The following is a 16,041-nucleotide window of genomic DNA, read 5'->3' as shown; positions in this document are numbered from 1 at the left end:
GTCCATGAGGGGCCAGGGCCTCCTAAAATCCACCACCAGTTCCTTGGTCTTGCTGGTGTTCAGGTGTAAGTAGTTTGAGTCACACCATTTAACAAAATCTTTGATTAGCTTCCTGTACTCCTCCTCCTGCCCACTCCTGATGCAGCCCACAATAGCAGTGTCATCAGCGAACTTTTGCACGTGGCAGGACTCCGAATCATATTGGAAGTCAGATGTATATTGGCTGAACAGGATGGGAGAAAGTACAGTCCCCTGCGGCGCTCCTGTGTTGCTCACCACAATGTCAGTTCCCAAGACGCACATACTGAGGTCTATCTGTAAGATAGTCCACGATCAATGCCACCAGGCATGAGTCTACTCCCATCTCAGTCAGCTTGTCCCTAAGGAGCAGAGGTTGGATGGTGTTGAAGGCATTAGAGAAGTCCAAAAACATAATTCTTACAGCACCACTGCCTCTGTCCAGGTGGGAGAGGGATCGGTGTAGCATATAGATGATGGCATCCTCCGCTCCCACCTTCTCCTGGTATGCGAACTGCAGAGGGTCGAGGGCATGGCAGACCTGTGGCCTCAGGTGGTGAAGCAGCAGCCGCTCCATGGTCTTCATCACATGTGACGTCAGAGCAACAGGCTGGAAGTCATTCAGCTCACTAGGACATGATACTTTTGGGACTGGGGTGATACAAGATGTTTTCCAAAGCCTCGGGACTCTCCCCTGTTCCAGGCTCAGGTTGAAGATGATCTGTAGAGGACGCCCCAGTTCCAACGCACAGGCCTTCAGCAGTCGTGGCAAAACACCATCTGGACCCGCTGCTTTGCTGGCACGAAGTCTCCTCAGCTCTCTGCTCACCTGTGCTGCTGTAATTGTGGGTGGGGATGTCTCACCTATGCTGGTATCCACAGAAGGATGGTTGGAGGATGAAGTACTCTGAGGTGAGAGTGGTTAGGGTGGTCAAACCTGTTAAAGAAGTTGTTCAATTGGTTTGCTCTCTCCACTTCTCTCTTGATGGTGGCACCACGCTTCAAGCTGCAGCCAGTGATGATCTTCATCCCATCCCACACTTCCTTCATGCTGTTATTCTGCAATTTCTGCTCCAGCTTTCTCCTGTACTGCTCCTTCGCCACCTTGAGCTGGACTCGGAGTTCCTTCTGCACACGCTTCAGCTCATGCTGATCACCGCCTTTAAAAGCCCTTTTCTTCTGATTCAAAAGGCCTTTAATGTCACTTGTAATCCATGGCTTGTGGTTAACATAACAGCGTACTGTTCTTACTGGAACTACAATGTCCATACAGAAGTTGATGTAATCAGTTGTGCAGTCAACAGCCTCTTCAATGTTCTCACTATGTGACCCCAGCAGTATATCCCAGTCTGTAGTTCCAAAGCAGTCTCTCAGAGCCTGCTCTGCCTCAGGGGACCACTTCATGAATGATCATGTGGTTTTAGGTAGTGCCTTCACTCTTGTTTTGTAGAGAGGCTAAAGCAGAAATAGGTTATGATCTGCTTTCCCAAGCGTAGGCAGTGGGGTGGCGCTGTATGCGTCTTTAACGTTTGTATAGAGTAGGTCAATAGTCCTATTTCCCAGGGTGTTACAGTCCACATACTGGAAGAAGGCAGGTAATGTTTTATCCAGCGTTACATGGTTAAAGTCTCCAGCGATTAGCACAACAGCCTCAGGGTGATACGTTTGTAACTTAGCAACTGCGGAATGGATGATGACACTCATCAGCACAGAGCGGATCAGGAAGCGGAAGCACAGAGAAGCGGCATATCCCACAGGTACGTAGCCCTTCGCAAGCACCCGAGCAAGTTCACCTGAGGTAAAGCCGGCAGCTGACCAGTAGAAATAACCGGCAGTGAGAAATTAAAGTCGATCGCTCAGCGGGTGGTGGAAACTTAAAGCGGCTTAGTGATTCAGCTGAACACGGAAAACGCCGAAGCACCTATAAAAACGGCAAAGATGACTTCACCACTTATGTAAGTTCTATCTGCTCTCTGCCCATCGAGGGCACGTTTATATGTTGTGTGTCATGCAGTATGTACAGTTCAGGTTTTCCTGCTGATAGCATAGATATCTTCACCGGCCAAAAGTGTTTAGTTAATTTAGAGTTGGTCGGGAAAATACGCGAGTTGGAGGACCACGTTAGAAATCTGATAGCAATTAGGCAAACCGAAAATTGGATCGACTCGGTTTGTTTAGACAATTCGGCTACTTCTGATTTGGCTTCAGTCTCTCCAGGTCCCACTGTAGTCAGTGCGAGGCCGAAATCAGCAGCACCAATTCAGCCACAGGGCGAGTGGGTAACAGTAAGACGGGGGTCTAAGAATCCAAAATGTAGTCCCCCGGCACCCAGGTCACCAATTCGGACCCAGAACAGATTCTCAGCTCTCCGCAGCGTGCCTCTGGAAAGTGAGAATAATAAAGTGCTCATAATTGGCGATTCCATAGTGCGGAATGTTAGAATTCCAAACTATGTTAAACCAGCAGTTAATGTTAAGTGCCTCGCAGGGGCCAAGATTTCTGGCATAGAGGCCGCATTGGACCGTGTTGCCGATGAAGTATCTACCTTATTGCTGCATGTCGGCACTAATGATATTTATTTACAGCAATCTGAGGTATTAAAGCGAACTTCATCTCTCTATGCACCAAAGCTAAAACAAAATGTCGGAATTTAATTGTATCTGGTCCCTTACCAAGATTATATAGAGGGATGTGATTTATAGCAGATTGCATTCCTTTCACTGCTGGCTAGAAACCTGGTGTGCAAATAAAAGCATAGCATTTGTGAACAATTGGGATGATTTTTGGGAAAGGCCTGGATTTTTCAGAAGAGATGGTCTTCATCCTAACTGGAGGGATCTTATGTATTATCCCAAAATATGGCAGCAAAACTGCCTGGTTGACTGATTAGAGCACCATCCAGGCCGCAGTCATGTGATCTTAAATCACAGGCTGTTGTTTATCCCACCTGTTATTTTCCTGAAGCTGTTACCCATAATACCTGTTGTGGGGCATCCAGTAAATTTAGTCTTGATACAAACCATAAATTAATTGATAACCAAAAATAAGGTGTATAATTAGACCAAGGGATAAAACCAGACCTCCACCAGGGGCATCTGTAATAGAAATTTAATTCAAATTAAAACAAAAATATATCAGCAGTTCAGAAAGAACCATGCAGTTTTAAATGCTGTTTATTGAACATTCGCTCTCTTGGCACTAAAGCTGTTTTGGTAAATGATATATATTAAGTACAAAATCTGATCTGTGTCTTCTTACTGAAACCTGGCTTAGTAAATGTGACACTGTTCCCTAGCTGAGGCGTCACCAGATGGATACTCGTTCCTTCATAAGTCTAGAGATTCTGGTCGAGGAGGAGGCCTTGGAATAATTCATTGTAACAAAATGCAAATCACTCCTAAAAATTTAGGCAACTTTACATCCTTTGAGGCATTCATTTTAAATATTAAAACAGATTCCAACACAATTATAGTGCTAGTCTACAGACCACCAGGGCCATATTCATTGTTCATGACTGAATTTAGCAACCTTCTGTCTGATTTGGCTATAAATTATGATCATGTTCTGATGGGGATTTTAATGTACACATTGATGTGGAAACTGACACTTTTAGCAAATGTTTTACTTATTTGTTAAATTCAGTAGGATTTTGTCAGATTGTCAAAGGTCCAACTCATAATCATAACCACACATTAGATTTAATTATAACTTACAAAGTTGAAATTCAAAATTTAAATATTACTCCATTAAATGTAGTTATTTCCGATCACTTCTTAATTACATTTGATTTAGTTCTGCCCATGCCAAGCACTCACAGATTAAAACAAAGACAGTGCGACATCTAGATTGTAATTCTGCTTCAAAATTTATAGATACCTTGAGTAAGTCGAGTGTAATTGTGGAAAACCATTTAGATCAGTTAACATCAAATGTAAACGTGGGAAAACAATTTAGATCAGCTAACATCACATTATAATGTGACCTTGAGAGATGCTCTGGACACAGTGGCTCCCCTAAAACAAAAGTGATCAAAGCACATAGAAACTCTCCCTGGTTTAATGAAAACACTCGAGCTCTTAAATTAGAGTGTCGAAAACTGGAGCGCAGATGGAGAACAACAAAGCTACATGTCTTTCAAATTGCATGGACAGAGAGTGTTAATAAATATAAAAAAGCCCTCTTTAAAGCTCGCTCAGAATACTATTCTACATTAATAGATAGCAATAATAAAAATCCTAGGGTACTTTTAGAGCAGTGGCTAAATTAACAAATGGGAATTCAGATCAACAGTGCAAAATACCAACAGATATTAGCAGTACAGACTTTATGAACTTCTTCAATGAGAAAATGAAAAATATAAGATCCCAGATCTCTGCATCACAGTACAAACCAAATACTAGCTTAGCAGACCCTCTCTCACATTTCATTCAGCACTTTAATAATTTTAATCATCTAACTGAGAAGGAAGTCTTAACTTTAATTACTAAAATGAAGCCTACTACTTGTTCCCTAGATCCAGTGCCAACAAAACTAGTAAAAAGTGCAATGGATGTTCTTGCAGCCTATTCTAACCATTATCAATAGTTCATTACTGCATGGCACCGTACCTGATGCACTAAAAGTGTCAGTCATTAAACTTAAAAAGTCAGACCTAGACCCACACATACTAAATAATTATAGGCCTATTTCAAATTTACCGTTTCTCTCTAAAATACTAGAAAAAGTAGTCGCCAGTCAGCTTCAGTCACACCTTACGCATTCCAGTCTGGCTTTCGCACTGGTCATAGTACAGAAACGGCACTAACACGGGTTGTAAATGACATTCTGATATCCTCTGATGAAGGAAACTCCACTGTAATTATGTTGTTGGACTTAAGTGCAGCATTTGACACCATTGACCATTCTATTTTACTGCACAGGCTAGAAAACGATGTTGGGCTTACAGGCCCCGTGCTCGCTTGGTTCAGTTCTTATTTATCAAATCGATTCCAATATGTACAGAAATGTGCTGACAGTACTCCATCATTATACACAGAAGTTCAATATAGTATGGCAAGCCAAATTAACATTTAGAGATATCTCAAAATGAATTTTGGATATCTTAAAATGTAATTTACTTTTTAAGATATCTGAAACTCGCTTTGAGATATCTTAAAATAATTCCTTTACATTTTAAGATATCTGCAATACATTTTGAGATATCTCAAATGTATTTCAAGATATCTCAAATACAGTTTCAGATATCTCAAAATAATTGTGTCTGCATTTCAAGATATCTCAAATGAATTTTCAGATATCTTAAATGCATTTCAAGATATCTCAAAATCATTTCCTGTAAAATTGCCTATTATGTCAATGGGACTACTTGTTTATTATAAGATACCTTAAAATGTATTTGAGATATCTTGAAATGTGCAGGAAGTCATTTTAAGATATCTTGAAATGTATTTGAGATATCTGAAAATGGACAGGAAGCTGTTTTAAGATATCTGGAAATGTATTTGAGATATCTTAAATTGTATTGTAGATATCTGAAAATGCTATTGAGATATCTTGAAATAATTGAGTGTCCTTTTAAAGATATCTTAAAATGCATTTTAGATATCTTGAAATACAATTTGAGATATCTTGAAATACATTGTTAGATATCTGAAATGGAGCAGAGACCCATTTTAAGATATCATGAAATTAATTTTAGATATCTAAAAATGTATTTCAGATATCTGAAAAAATGAATTTCAAGATATCTTGAATGCTTTTTAAGATATCTAAATTATATTTCGAGATATCTCAAAATAACTTCCTTCTCATTTTAAGATATCCCAAATTCATTTTGAGATATCTGAAATGCATTTTCAGATATCTTAAAATGACTTCCTGCACATTTCAAGATATCTCAAATACATTTCAAGATATCTTAAAATAACTTCCTGTGTATTTCAAGATATCTCAAATTCATTTTGAGATATCTCGAAATAGACAGGAAGTCCCATTGAAAGAATAGGAAATGTTACAGGAAGTGATTTTGAGATATCTCAAAATGTATTTGAGATATCTTGAAATGCACAGGAAGTTATTTTAAGATATCTCGAAATGTATTTGCGATATCTCAAAATGCACAGGAACGTATTTCAAGATATCTCGAAATGCATTAAAGATATCTTAAAATGCATTTCAGATATTTCAAAATGTACAGCATATCATTTCAAGATATCTTGAAATCTATTTAATATATCATAAAATGCTTTTTAGATATCTTAAAATAGATGCATTTGTAGATATCTGTAAGTCAATTTGAGATATCTAAAATGCATTTCCAGATATCTTAAAATCCATTTTGAGATATCTCTAAATGTTAATTTGGCTTGCCATAATATGGCACATAATATAGTGTCCAGCAGGGCTCAGTACTGGGACCTTTACTGTTTTCACGTTACATGCTTCCACTGGGATCTCTCATTAGGAAACATAATGTTAATTTTCACTCATATGCAGATGACACCCAGTTATACCTTTCATTTAAATCAAGTGAAGTTTCTCCGATGTTGTCTTTAATTAGTTTTGTTGCGAATTAAAGGAGTGGATGAATGAGAAGTACTTGTCTTTAAATACAGATAAAACAGAGATGTTAATTGTTGGAGGGAATGACGCTGATAACAACAATATTTTGTCATCATTTAACTCAGTTGGAATCCCAATTAACTTTACTGAATCAACCGGCAATCTAGGAGTTATCTTTGATTCTAGCATGTCATTTAAAGCACATATTACAAAGTTGTCCAAAACATGTTTCTTCCATCTTAAAAATGTTAGGAAATTAAGGCGCTTTCTAAATAAACAGGATTCTGAGAAATTAATTCATGCATTTATCTCTAGTAGGATTGACTACTGCAATGCGGTGTTCACTGGCTGTTCAAACTGTTCTTTATACAGCCTCCAGTTAATCCAAAATGCGGCTGCAAGAATTATTACAAGAACAAGAAAATATGAACACATAACTCCAGTTCTTAAATTCTTACACTGGCTTCTGGTTAAGTTTAGGGCAGATTTCAAAATCCTCCTTTTAACATATAAAGCATTAAATGGCCAAGGTCCGACTTACTTATCTGAACTTATCATGACTTACAAAACTGAGCGCACATTAAAATCTCAAGATGCCAGTCTGCTTATGATTCCAAGGATTAATAAAATAACAGTGGGAGGTCGAGCTTTTAGTTACAGGGCCCCTAAACTGTGGAATGGTCTTCCTGCTTCTATAAGAGATGCCCCTTCGGTCTCAGCCTTTAAATCCCGGCTAAAGACTCACTACTTCAGTTTAGCATATCCTGACTAGAGCTGCTGATTAACTGTACAGACTGTATCTCTGTTGTTAGTCATTAGCACTAAAACATAAGTAACATGATAGTTATAATTGAATACTAACCCTCACTTATTCTGTTTCTGTTCACGGTACTCAAATGTGGCAATTGGTGCCACGGCCCACCTGCCAAGTTGTTTGCCTGCCTATGGTAAAGTCATCCCTGATGGAAGATCACAGGAATCATGGGAAAGAGGGGTCCTTTCATCGGATTGGCTGGCCCAGCACTGTTTTAGCCATAGAATGGCCAAATGTGGGGGGGGCAACTTGATGGATGAGGTCTCCAGGACTCTAAAAATATCCAAATCTTATTATGTGATATCATCTACTGTTAAATTCTGCTCCGTACTTCTAAAAAAATTTTTTATGCTGTATTAAGGATTTGTTCTGTTCTGTGTATTGTATTGTTTTGACGCCCTTTTTTTGACACCCACTACACGCCCAACCTACCTGGAAAGGGGTCTCTCTTTGAACTGCCTTTCCCAAGGTTTCTTCCATTTTTCCCTAAAAGGTTTTTTTGGGAGTTTTTCCTTGTCTTCTCAGAGAGTCAAGGCTGGGGGGCTGTCAAGAGGCAGGGCCTGTTAAAGCCCATTGCGGCACTTCCTGTGTGATTTTGGACTATACAAAAATAAATTGTATTGTATTGTATTGTACTCGCTATCTCCGCATTCGCTCGAGTGGGGATGTAAACAATAACAACAATCACGTGTCCAAACTCTCTTGACAAGTAAAAGGGAGGCAGACTTACGGCCAACAGTTTGATGTCCCTGCAGCAGTTGGAGATTTTAACGTTTATATGTCCAGAGTTGCACCACCTTGTATTCACATAGAGAGTGAGTCCTCCTCCTTTCCGCTTCCCACAGGTATTTGCGTCTCTGTCCGCTTTAACTGTGCTAAACCCGGGTAGCTCCACGTTAGCATCTGGGATGGTAGTTGTTTGCCACATTTCACTAAAACACAGCAAGCTGCATTCTCTGTAGGTTCTGATATTTTTCACCAGCACAGCCAGTTTGTCGATCTTATTTGGTAGTGAGTTGACATTTCCAAGGATCACAAAAGGCACCAACGGTTTATAACGGCATTTTCTCGCAAACTGCTTGGCTTTAATCTTATCTTTGCGCCGGCTGGGCTTCCCCGATATTGTCTTCTTACCTCGTCAGGTAAATAGGGAACCACACCGGCGTGGGCATTTCTTCTCTGTGCTTTAAGTTGACTACTTAAATAGGCAAGTCTCGGAGTGTAAAAATCCATATCAAGTAGTCAAAATAGTAAAAAAGTGTCCAGGGAGCGATTCCACATAAAAGAAAGTGGTAGAAGTGATCAGTGAAATAGAGAAAAATAGAAAAAAAAAGGTAAAAAGATAAAGTCATACACTGAGCTGCTGGAATGGCTGCCACTTGCACGGCACCGGAAACTGGAATCCCAGTTTTTGGAATATTAAAAAATGTTGGCGTGATACACATGCAGAGCAGGTCAGAGATAATGAAAGTATTAAAATTCGAAAGCCTCAAAAAAAATTATAGTAAAGATTGCATCAGCACAAACAAACAGAAATTACTTAATTAAATAATGGAACAGCGAAAAGAAATCGAAAATATTGTTCGGATTTAAACTTTAAGTCAGAAACTTGTAGATCATCTAATTCATGTTGCCATCAGGGAAAAATAGTGTTTCTTCCCAGTGAAGAGGCGTATTTGCAAGAATTACAAGATTTGTTGTTTGGTGAAAGTGAAATCCACATACGCAAGCAGCAGAGGCTTAAATTGGCTGGCGCGTAAGCGCAGGCTGGGGGGTTTGACAAGCGAAGCCCCCTAGTTAGTATTATGATTAAGCATCAAGTACAACAATGATAAAGAACATTTAAAGGCAGTAACTCTCCTGTTCAGCAACTTTAAGTACTGTATGACCTTAATCAGATCAGAAACATACTGGGGCCTGTAGAGCAGAGTGGCACCAGAATAAAATTCTACTTTTCTCAAGGTCTTAAGCCAGAGGTGATGCTAACCCATAATCAGGTTAAACACCAGTGTGACGATGCAGGTTCAGGTCCATGCTCCCATTGCTGTTTGGGAGCCCTTGAACCCAACACCGTCGATAATGTCACAGAGAAGAGCTAGACAGTGGAGGCAATAACAATTGAGCAAGGGATGGTAAAAATGTGCAAAGTGTTTTTATTAAAATAGTCAAAACAAAAACAGTGTTCAAATAAAGTGCAGTGCTTTCAAAACTGTTCAAATAAATAATCCAATAAAAGAAAAACGTGGAGGTTAAAAATCAATAAATAGAAAAATCTTCTTAAAACACTGAGGTTAAAACGTTCAACAGGAAACAGTCTTTAAAACCAACAACAAGCCCGGCGTCTTTCACTCCAGTGTCTCTCCTGCTTCACCCATCTGAGCCTCACAACAAGTGAGACGCTCTCTGCAGTTGACCTTCACAATATCTGCTTCTACTACTACTACTGCCAGTCGCCTTACCGATCCTTGGCTCCGGTCGGCTCCCCCTGACAGTGACTTGGGAATTCCTCTGTGACCAAGGCTCTCACACAGGGAACACCACGTCCCAAGTCCCGACTCGCGCTACCTTCCACGGAGAATCCAGCGCCTTCTGGTCACTCCCGCCCTCCGAAGCAAACTCTGCGGGAGCGACCACAACCACTTATTCTTACAAGTGTTGGTCAAACACCTAGGCCGTCTACTCAGCTGCCGCGAGCTTGCTCTCGCTCGGTTCCTGCTGCACCGACTTGCTCTCTCTCTCTCTCCTCACTGCTTCCTGCTGCAACCTCCATTTACTTCTTTCTTTCCATTTTGTTCTTTTTTCGATCTCTTTTCTAAATGACTCGAGCTTCTTTTATATTGAGGGGCCATAGCAGCTGCAGCACATTAGCCACAGGAACAATCACGGATGTGGGCAGTCCCTCACCTGTGCACTAGGTGAGAAACGCCCACACCGCAGATCACCCTGCGGCTTTGCTACAGCCACCACTTCCACTCACTAAACCGCGAGCACGGTGATTATTTATTTAAACTAAAACTGCTGGCCCTTGTTGAGAGGGCTGTGGACCCGCTATACCACAACCAGTGACAAGCAGTTGGTAATGCTTGCAAACTAGCTACAGGGAAGCATTTAAAGCCAGTCGTTTAACCAGTAATGCATGCAAATATCTTACAACTATCTGAATTTGTAAGTATTGCTTCTTGTCAGAATACAACTACATTTTCAGCACTTTATTTAATGTAAATAAACAACAAAGACATAGCCTACCCTTGAAGCATGGTTTTTTAACATTATGATTGGATGCAGTCAGCGCTCATGTCTGACAAATAACCAGATGTCAACTGTTGATTGACCCAGGCTCTATAGTAACAGTTCTTTAGATGCAGCACGAAAAAACTCTGCAACATCAAGAGGCACAACTCAGGATACAGAAATATGGAATAAAATATGACTTCATCTGGTTGCAGATGGGAATGAGGGAGATAAGCAAGAATGCACCGTCAGAAGGAAAACTACTGTCCAGAATCAGGTGAGCACTGTCAAGCCTCAAACATGTCTAGTAAGATGTTGATTAGGAAATTGTATAATTTCAAATAACTGATCGTCTGTTGATGCTTGGCTGCAGGCAAAATTCATGTTATTGTTCTTTCTAGTCATCATTAAGACCAGCCTTCAAGGAAATGTTAAACATTTTTGATGACAAATTTGTTAAAGCTGATGCTAGTGAGCTCTTAATGCACTCTTGTGCCACCAACATTTCTTAAGGGCAGGTGTACAACATGGGCTTCAGTTTTGTTTACGTTGAGAACATAAATAACTGCAATTATCCATTTATAATGTGATGTTATATCGGTAACATATTCTCTTGAAATATCTGAACACATCAGATCTGTGAAGGAGTTCATAGAGGTGATTCATGACATGATGAGCTTGGAAAAAGGAACCTCATCATCTGTGCTCTCGACCTATGGAGCCTCCTTCTTCTATAACAGACACAGATGTAGAAATGGTATGCTACAACTTATGATTAACAATTTGGAATTGTTCAGAAGAATTATCAAAACAGCTGATTTGATCATACATAAAATTCTCCGGCAGAACTTAGACCACGTCCCAAGGGAGGTGGGAGACGTTGAGTCCGAATGGGCCATGTTCCATGCCTCTATTGTTGAGGCGGCTGACTGGAGCTGTGGCCGTAAGGTGGTCAGTGCCTGTTGTGGCGGCAATCCCTGAACCCGTTGGTGGACACTGGTGGTGAGGGATGCCGTAAAGCTGAAGAAGGAGTCCTACAGGACCCTTTTGTCCTGTGGGACTCTGGAGGCAGCTGATAGGTACCGGCAGGCCAAGCGAAATACAGCTTAGATGGTTGCTAAGGCAAAAACTCGGGCATGGGAGGAGTTTAGGAAGGCCATGGAGAACGACTTTCGGATGGCTTCGAGGAGATTCTGGTCCACCATCCGGCGTTTCAGGAGGGGGAAGCAGTGTAGTGTCAACACTGTATATGGTGGGGATGGTGCGCTGCTGACCTTGACTCGGGACATTGTGGGTCGGTGGAGGGAGTACTTCGAAGACCTCCTCAATCCCACTAACATGCCTTCCAATGAGGAAGCAAAGCATGGGGACTCAGAGGTGGGCTCCGCCATCTCTGAGACTGAGGTCACCGAGGTGGTCAAAAAACTCTTTGGTGGTAGGGCCCCAGGGATGGATGAGATACGCCTGGAGTTCCTCAAGGCTCTTGATGTTGTAGGACTGTCCTGGTTGACACGCCTCTGCAACATCGCATGGACATCGGGGACAGTGCCTCTGGATTGACAGACCGGGGTGGTGGTCAGGGGTGTGTTCCAACTACAGAGGGATCACACTCCTCAGTCTGCCTGGAAAAGTCTATTTGGGGGTCCTGGAGAGGAGGATCCATCAGATAGTCGAATCTCAGATTCAGGAAGAACAGTGTGGTTTTTGTCCTTGTCGTGGAACAGTAGACCAGCTCTACACCCTTAGCAGGGTCCTGGAGGGTGCATGGGAGTTTGCCCAACCAGTCTACATGTGTTTTGTGGACTTGGAAAAGGCATTCGACCGTGTCGGGGAATCCTGTGGGGGGTGCTCCGGGAGTATGGGGAACTGGACCCCCTGATAAGGGCTGTTCGGTCCCTGTACAACCAGTGTAGAGCTTGGTCCGCATTGCCAGCAGTAAGTCAAACCCGTTTCCAGTGAGTGTTGGACTCTGCCAGGGCTGCCCTTTCCGATTCTGTTCCTAACTTTTATGGACAGAATTTCTAGGCGCATCCTTTGCAGATAATGTTGTCCTGTTTGCTTTATCAGGCCATCTCTGGATCAGTTTGCAGCAGCGGTGTGAAGCAGCTGGGATGGGAATCAGCACCTCCAAATCAGGAGACCATGGTCCTCAGCCAGAAAAGGGTGGAGTGCCCTCTCAGGGTTGGGAGCGAGATCCTGCCCCAAGTGGAGGAGTTCAAGTATCTTAGAGTCATGTTCACGAGTGAGGGAAGAATGAAGCGCGAGATCGACAGGCAGATCGGTGCGGCGTCCGCAGTGATGCGGGCTCTGCATCAGTCTGTTGTGGTGAAAAAGGAGCTGAACCGTAAGGGAAAGCTCTCAATTTACCAGTCGATCTACGTTCCTACCCTCACCTATTGTCATGAGCTATGGGTAGTGACCGAAAGAATGAGATCACAAATACAAGCGGCTGAAATGAGTTTCCTCCGCAGGGTGTCTGGGCTTTCCCTTCCCTGAGTAGAGCCGCTGCTCCTCCACATCGAGAGGAGTCAGATGAGGTGGCTCGGGCATCTGATCAGAATGCCTCCTGGACACCTCCCTGGTGAGGTGTTCCAGGCACGTCTAACCAGGAGGAGGCCCTGGGGAAGACCCAGGACACGCTGGAGGGACTATGTCTCCCAGCAGGCCTGGGAACGCCTCGGGATTCTCCCAGAACAGCTAGAAGAAGTGGCCGGGGAAAGGGAAGTCTGGGCTTCTCTGCTCAAGCTGCTGCCCTCATGACCTGATCTCGGATAAGCGGAAGAGATGGATGGATGGATGAAAGTTTTTCAATACTAATTTTTTATGATATTGATTTTACGGCCTGCACTTCTGGATTGCTTTGACCATTGAGGATTATTAGCTGCAAAAAGTCTATTGTTTGTTTGAATTTTAGCACCTGATATTGCATCAGAGTATGAGATTATGGTATTGTGACACTATTGTTCACTAACTCAATTAAATGCTTAAAAGGTTTAAAGTATTAGAAAATGACTTCATTTCGGTTATACCAATATGTTAGTAAATATGTATTTTGTGGGTAATATCTTTATGGCTAATATTTTATGTTAGAAAGTATGCATTTATAAATGTGTGTCATTTTTTGTCTTCTCATACAGCATTCTTTTGCCAATACAAATACTGTATAATGGGTCCAAAGAGGGCTTACAAGAGGCTTAACAGGTCTAGAATGCATATCTTCTTTTACACTGGAGCTGGCTGTTTTAGTTTTTTCCAGGGAAAATTTGATGGAGTCAACAGTAACAGTGAAATCCTCAAAAGAAGCCCCTCTAAAAAGACAGTTACATAAACAGGTCTAATATGAAAAGTACTTAGAGGTTTTGTCATTAACAATTTGAATATTTCTCAAAATTAATGTAGAATTCCACAAATCACACATCCCAGAAACACAATTAGTTGAATTTTTATCTTCTTAGCTGAAGATTTCAACTGTCCCATTTAGGGTTAACTTAGCAATTATTGATGCATCACTAAATTCCAATATTAAAAAAAGAAATGTTTTCCATGAACATGTTTTCAAACATTTTGAAAATTTTAATAACTTTAAAAGCAATGATTATAGGTATAGCTACAGGCAATCAATTATACTGTTTATGTATCAATATTACGTTATAGGTCCTCAAGACAATAAGGTATAATGATAAGTATATTACTTAGTATATTAAGTAATATTATTAAGAAAAGTATACTAAGTCAAACCAGGTACAGAATAGAAAAAAGAAAAGCACAACTCCAGTTTGAAACATTAAAATTTCAGGAAACCCACAGTCTTCAGGGTCATAAATATCAAAGTTAGTCCAACCTTTAGCTCCTCGTATAAATACAAATTAAGATTATTTTAATAATCGTTTTAAACAGTGGCTTCTGAAAACAATTCTGTGTGTTTAAATGCTTGCTTATATAATTTTAGAAATACCAGATGGATGAAAAGAAATAGCAATTTCCAGTTTAAGGTATCAAACAGGCAAAAAGAATTCATGATTTCCTTAAGATTCGAAAACGTTGACTGCATTTTGTTCTTCTCTATACAAAATAACATGGACATATCGTCCGAATTCTGAATTTTTATCATTAAATACAAGTCTTCAATTTCACCAGCTTCCTACGCCCTGGCGTGCAAAATACCTTCTCTCCAAACACAGTTACAAATACATGTTAGACCTACTACAAACTGCCTAAATTGGTCAGACGGGATGCGCACATCACGCCAACATATGGTACAAGATACATTATGGGACGCTGTTTCCAGAGCAAATCCGCAAACAAACTTGGAACATCAATTCTTCACCACTTCCTTATGTTACTTATGTGCGTGTTTCAACTTTGCACAGAACACCTCATATCATTTTAGATGTGAGGCCATTTCCAGGATCACTTATCAGTTAACTGCAGTGCTTTCCTCGGGACTGAATCTAGGATCCCTTTATAATATACTTTAAAATTTTGCAATTAGTTATTGAGCCGTCTCTTTACCCAACTTTCGTAATACATGTTTTATGAGTAATTAACAGTGATTCTAGTGATTCCCGTGCTATAAAAGCACTGAAAGGAGTAATCCAAAATTTATGTCAGCACTACAGGTTATCACCTAGCTCGTTTGCACTAGTAAACTGCCGCTCCATAGTTCATGCATTGAACCATATGCTTCCAGCCAGCGATGATGAAATTGATAACTTCGAAAATTCGTTACCTAACTCTTACATAACAAATAAAAAGAAGGACGGTCGTTGCGCTTGGTTTGCTTGGTCTGGTACTCACAGCAACTCGATCTGTTTTATACATGTTTTCCATGGTGCCGATCGACGGTGCCTGCGAACTGGATACCATAGCCAGGTTGAAGCCTTGGACAGGAGTAGCTGCCTGAATCAAACAATAAGTCTTGGACGCCTCCGTTTGTTTATCCGTTGCCGTGGAAGCAGCACTAGTAATAGTTTGTGACGATACACGCCAGTTAGACATAGCAACTAGAAGAATAAACTTCCGTTAACTGATTAATCCATTCGTGACATTCGTATAATAGAAGTGATGTAATTACGAAAGAGCTATGTAGCAGTATCTTCCTCGGCTAATGGATCTTTCAGTTTAGTAATGTCAGTTTGTTTTTTTTTTAAATCTGCATTCGGGTTGGACTCTGCAGTGTGGTAAATTCTAGTCTCGAAAATGGGAAACGTCCTGTTCTGTATTAGACAATTTTCTTAAAATGTGTTAAGTTTAATTTTTGAGAGTAACCAATCAGATTTATAATTTCTTTAAATCCTCCAACTCGGAATCCTGACGCAGACTGATAAACGTAACATCAAATAAGACAGAACACATTAAGATTGATATATTATATGTAATCAGTTCAGTGTGTGTGTAAAGTCAAACGTGAACCAAAT

At 40.9% G+C, this 16,041-nt stretch overlaps 1 protein-coding gene across 1 annotated transcript in view; it reads right to left on the bottom strand.

The window, feature by feature from the left end:
• The window catches only part of zgc:193811 (uncharacterized protein LOC559801 homolog), a 113,844-nt gene extending 98,222 nt beyond the window's left edge, over window positions 1-15,622 (bottom strand). The window contains exon 1 of the mRNA XM_039776367.1: window positions 15,422-15,622. Within this exon, the coding sequence (XP_039632301.1) occupies window positions 15,422-15,622 (201 nt within the window). The remainder of the gene's footprint in view (window positions 1-15,421) is intronic.
• Between the last annotated feature and the right edge of the window lie 419 nt (window positions 15,623-16,041).

Source organism: Polypterus senegalus, chromosome 13 (genome assembly GCF_016835505.1).
Source record: "Polypterus senegalus isolate Bchr_013 chromosome 13, ASM1683550v1, whole genome shotgun sequence".
Lineage (NCBI taxonomy): Eukaryota > Metazoa > Chordata > Cladistia > Polypteriformes > Polypteridae > Polypterus > Polypterus senegalus.
Note: the sequence above shows the minus strand (reverse complement) of the source record. Positions and strands in the feature narration are given on the sequence as shown.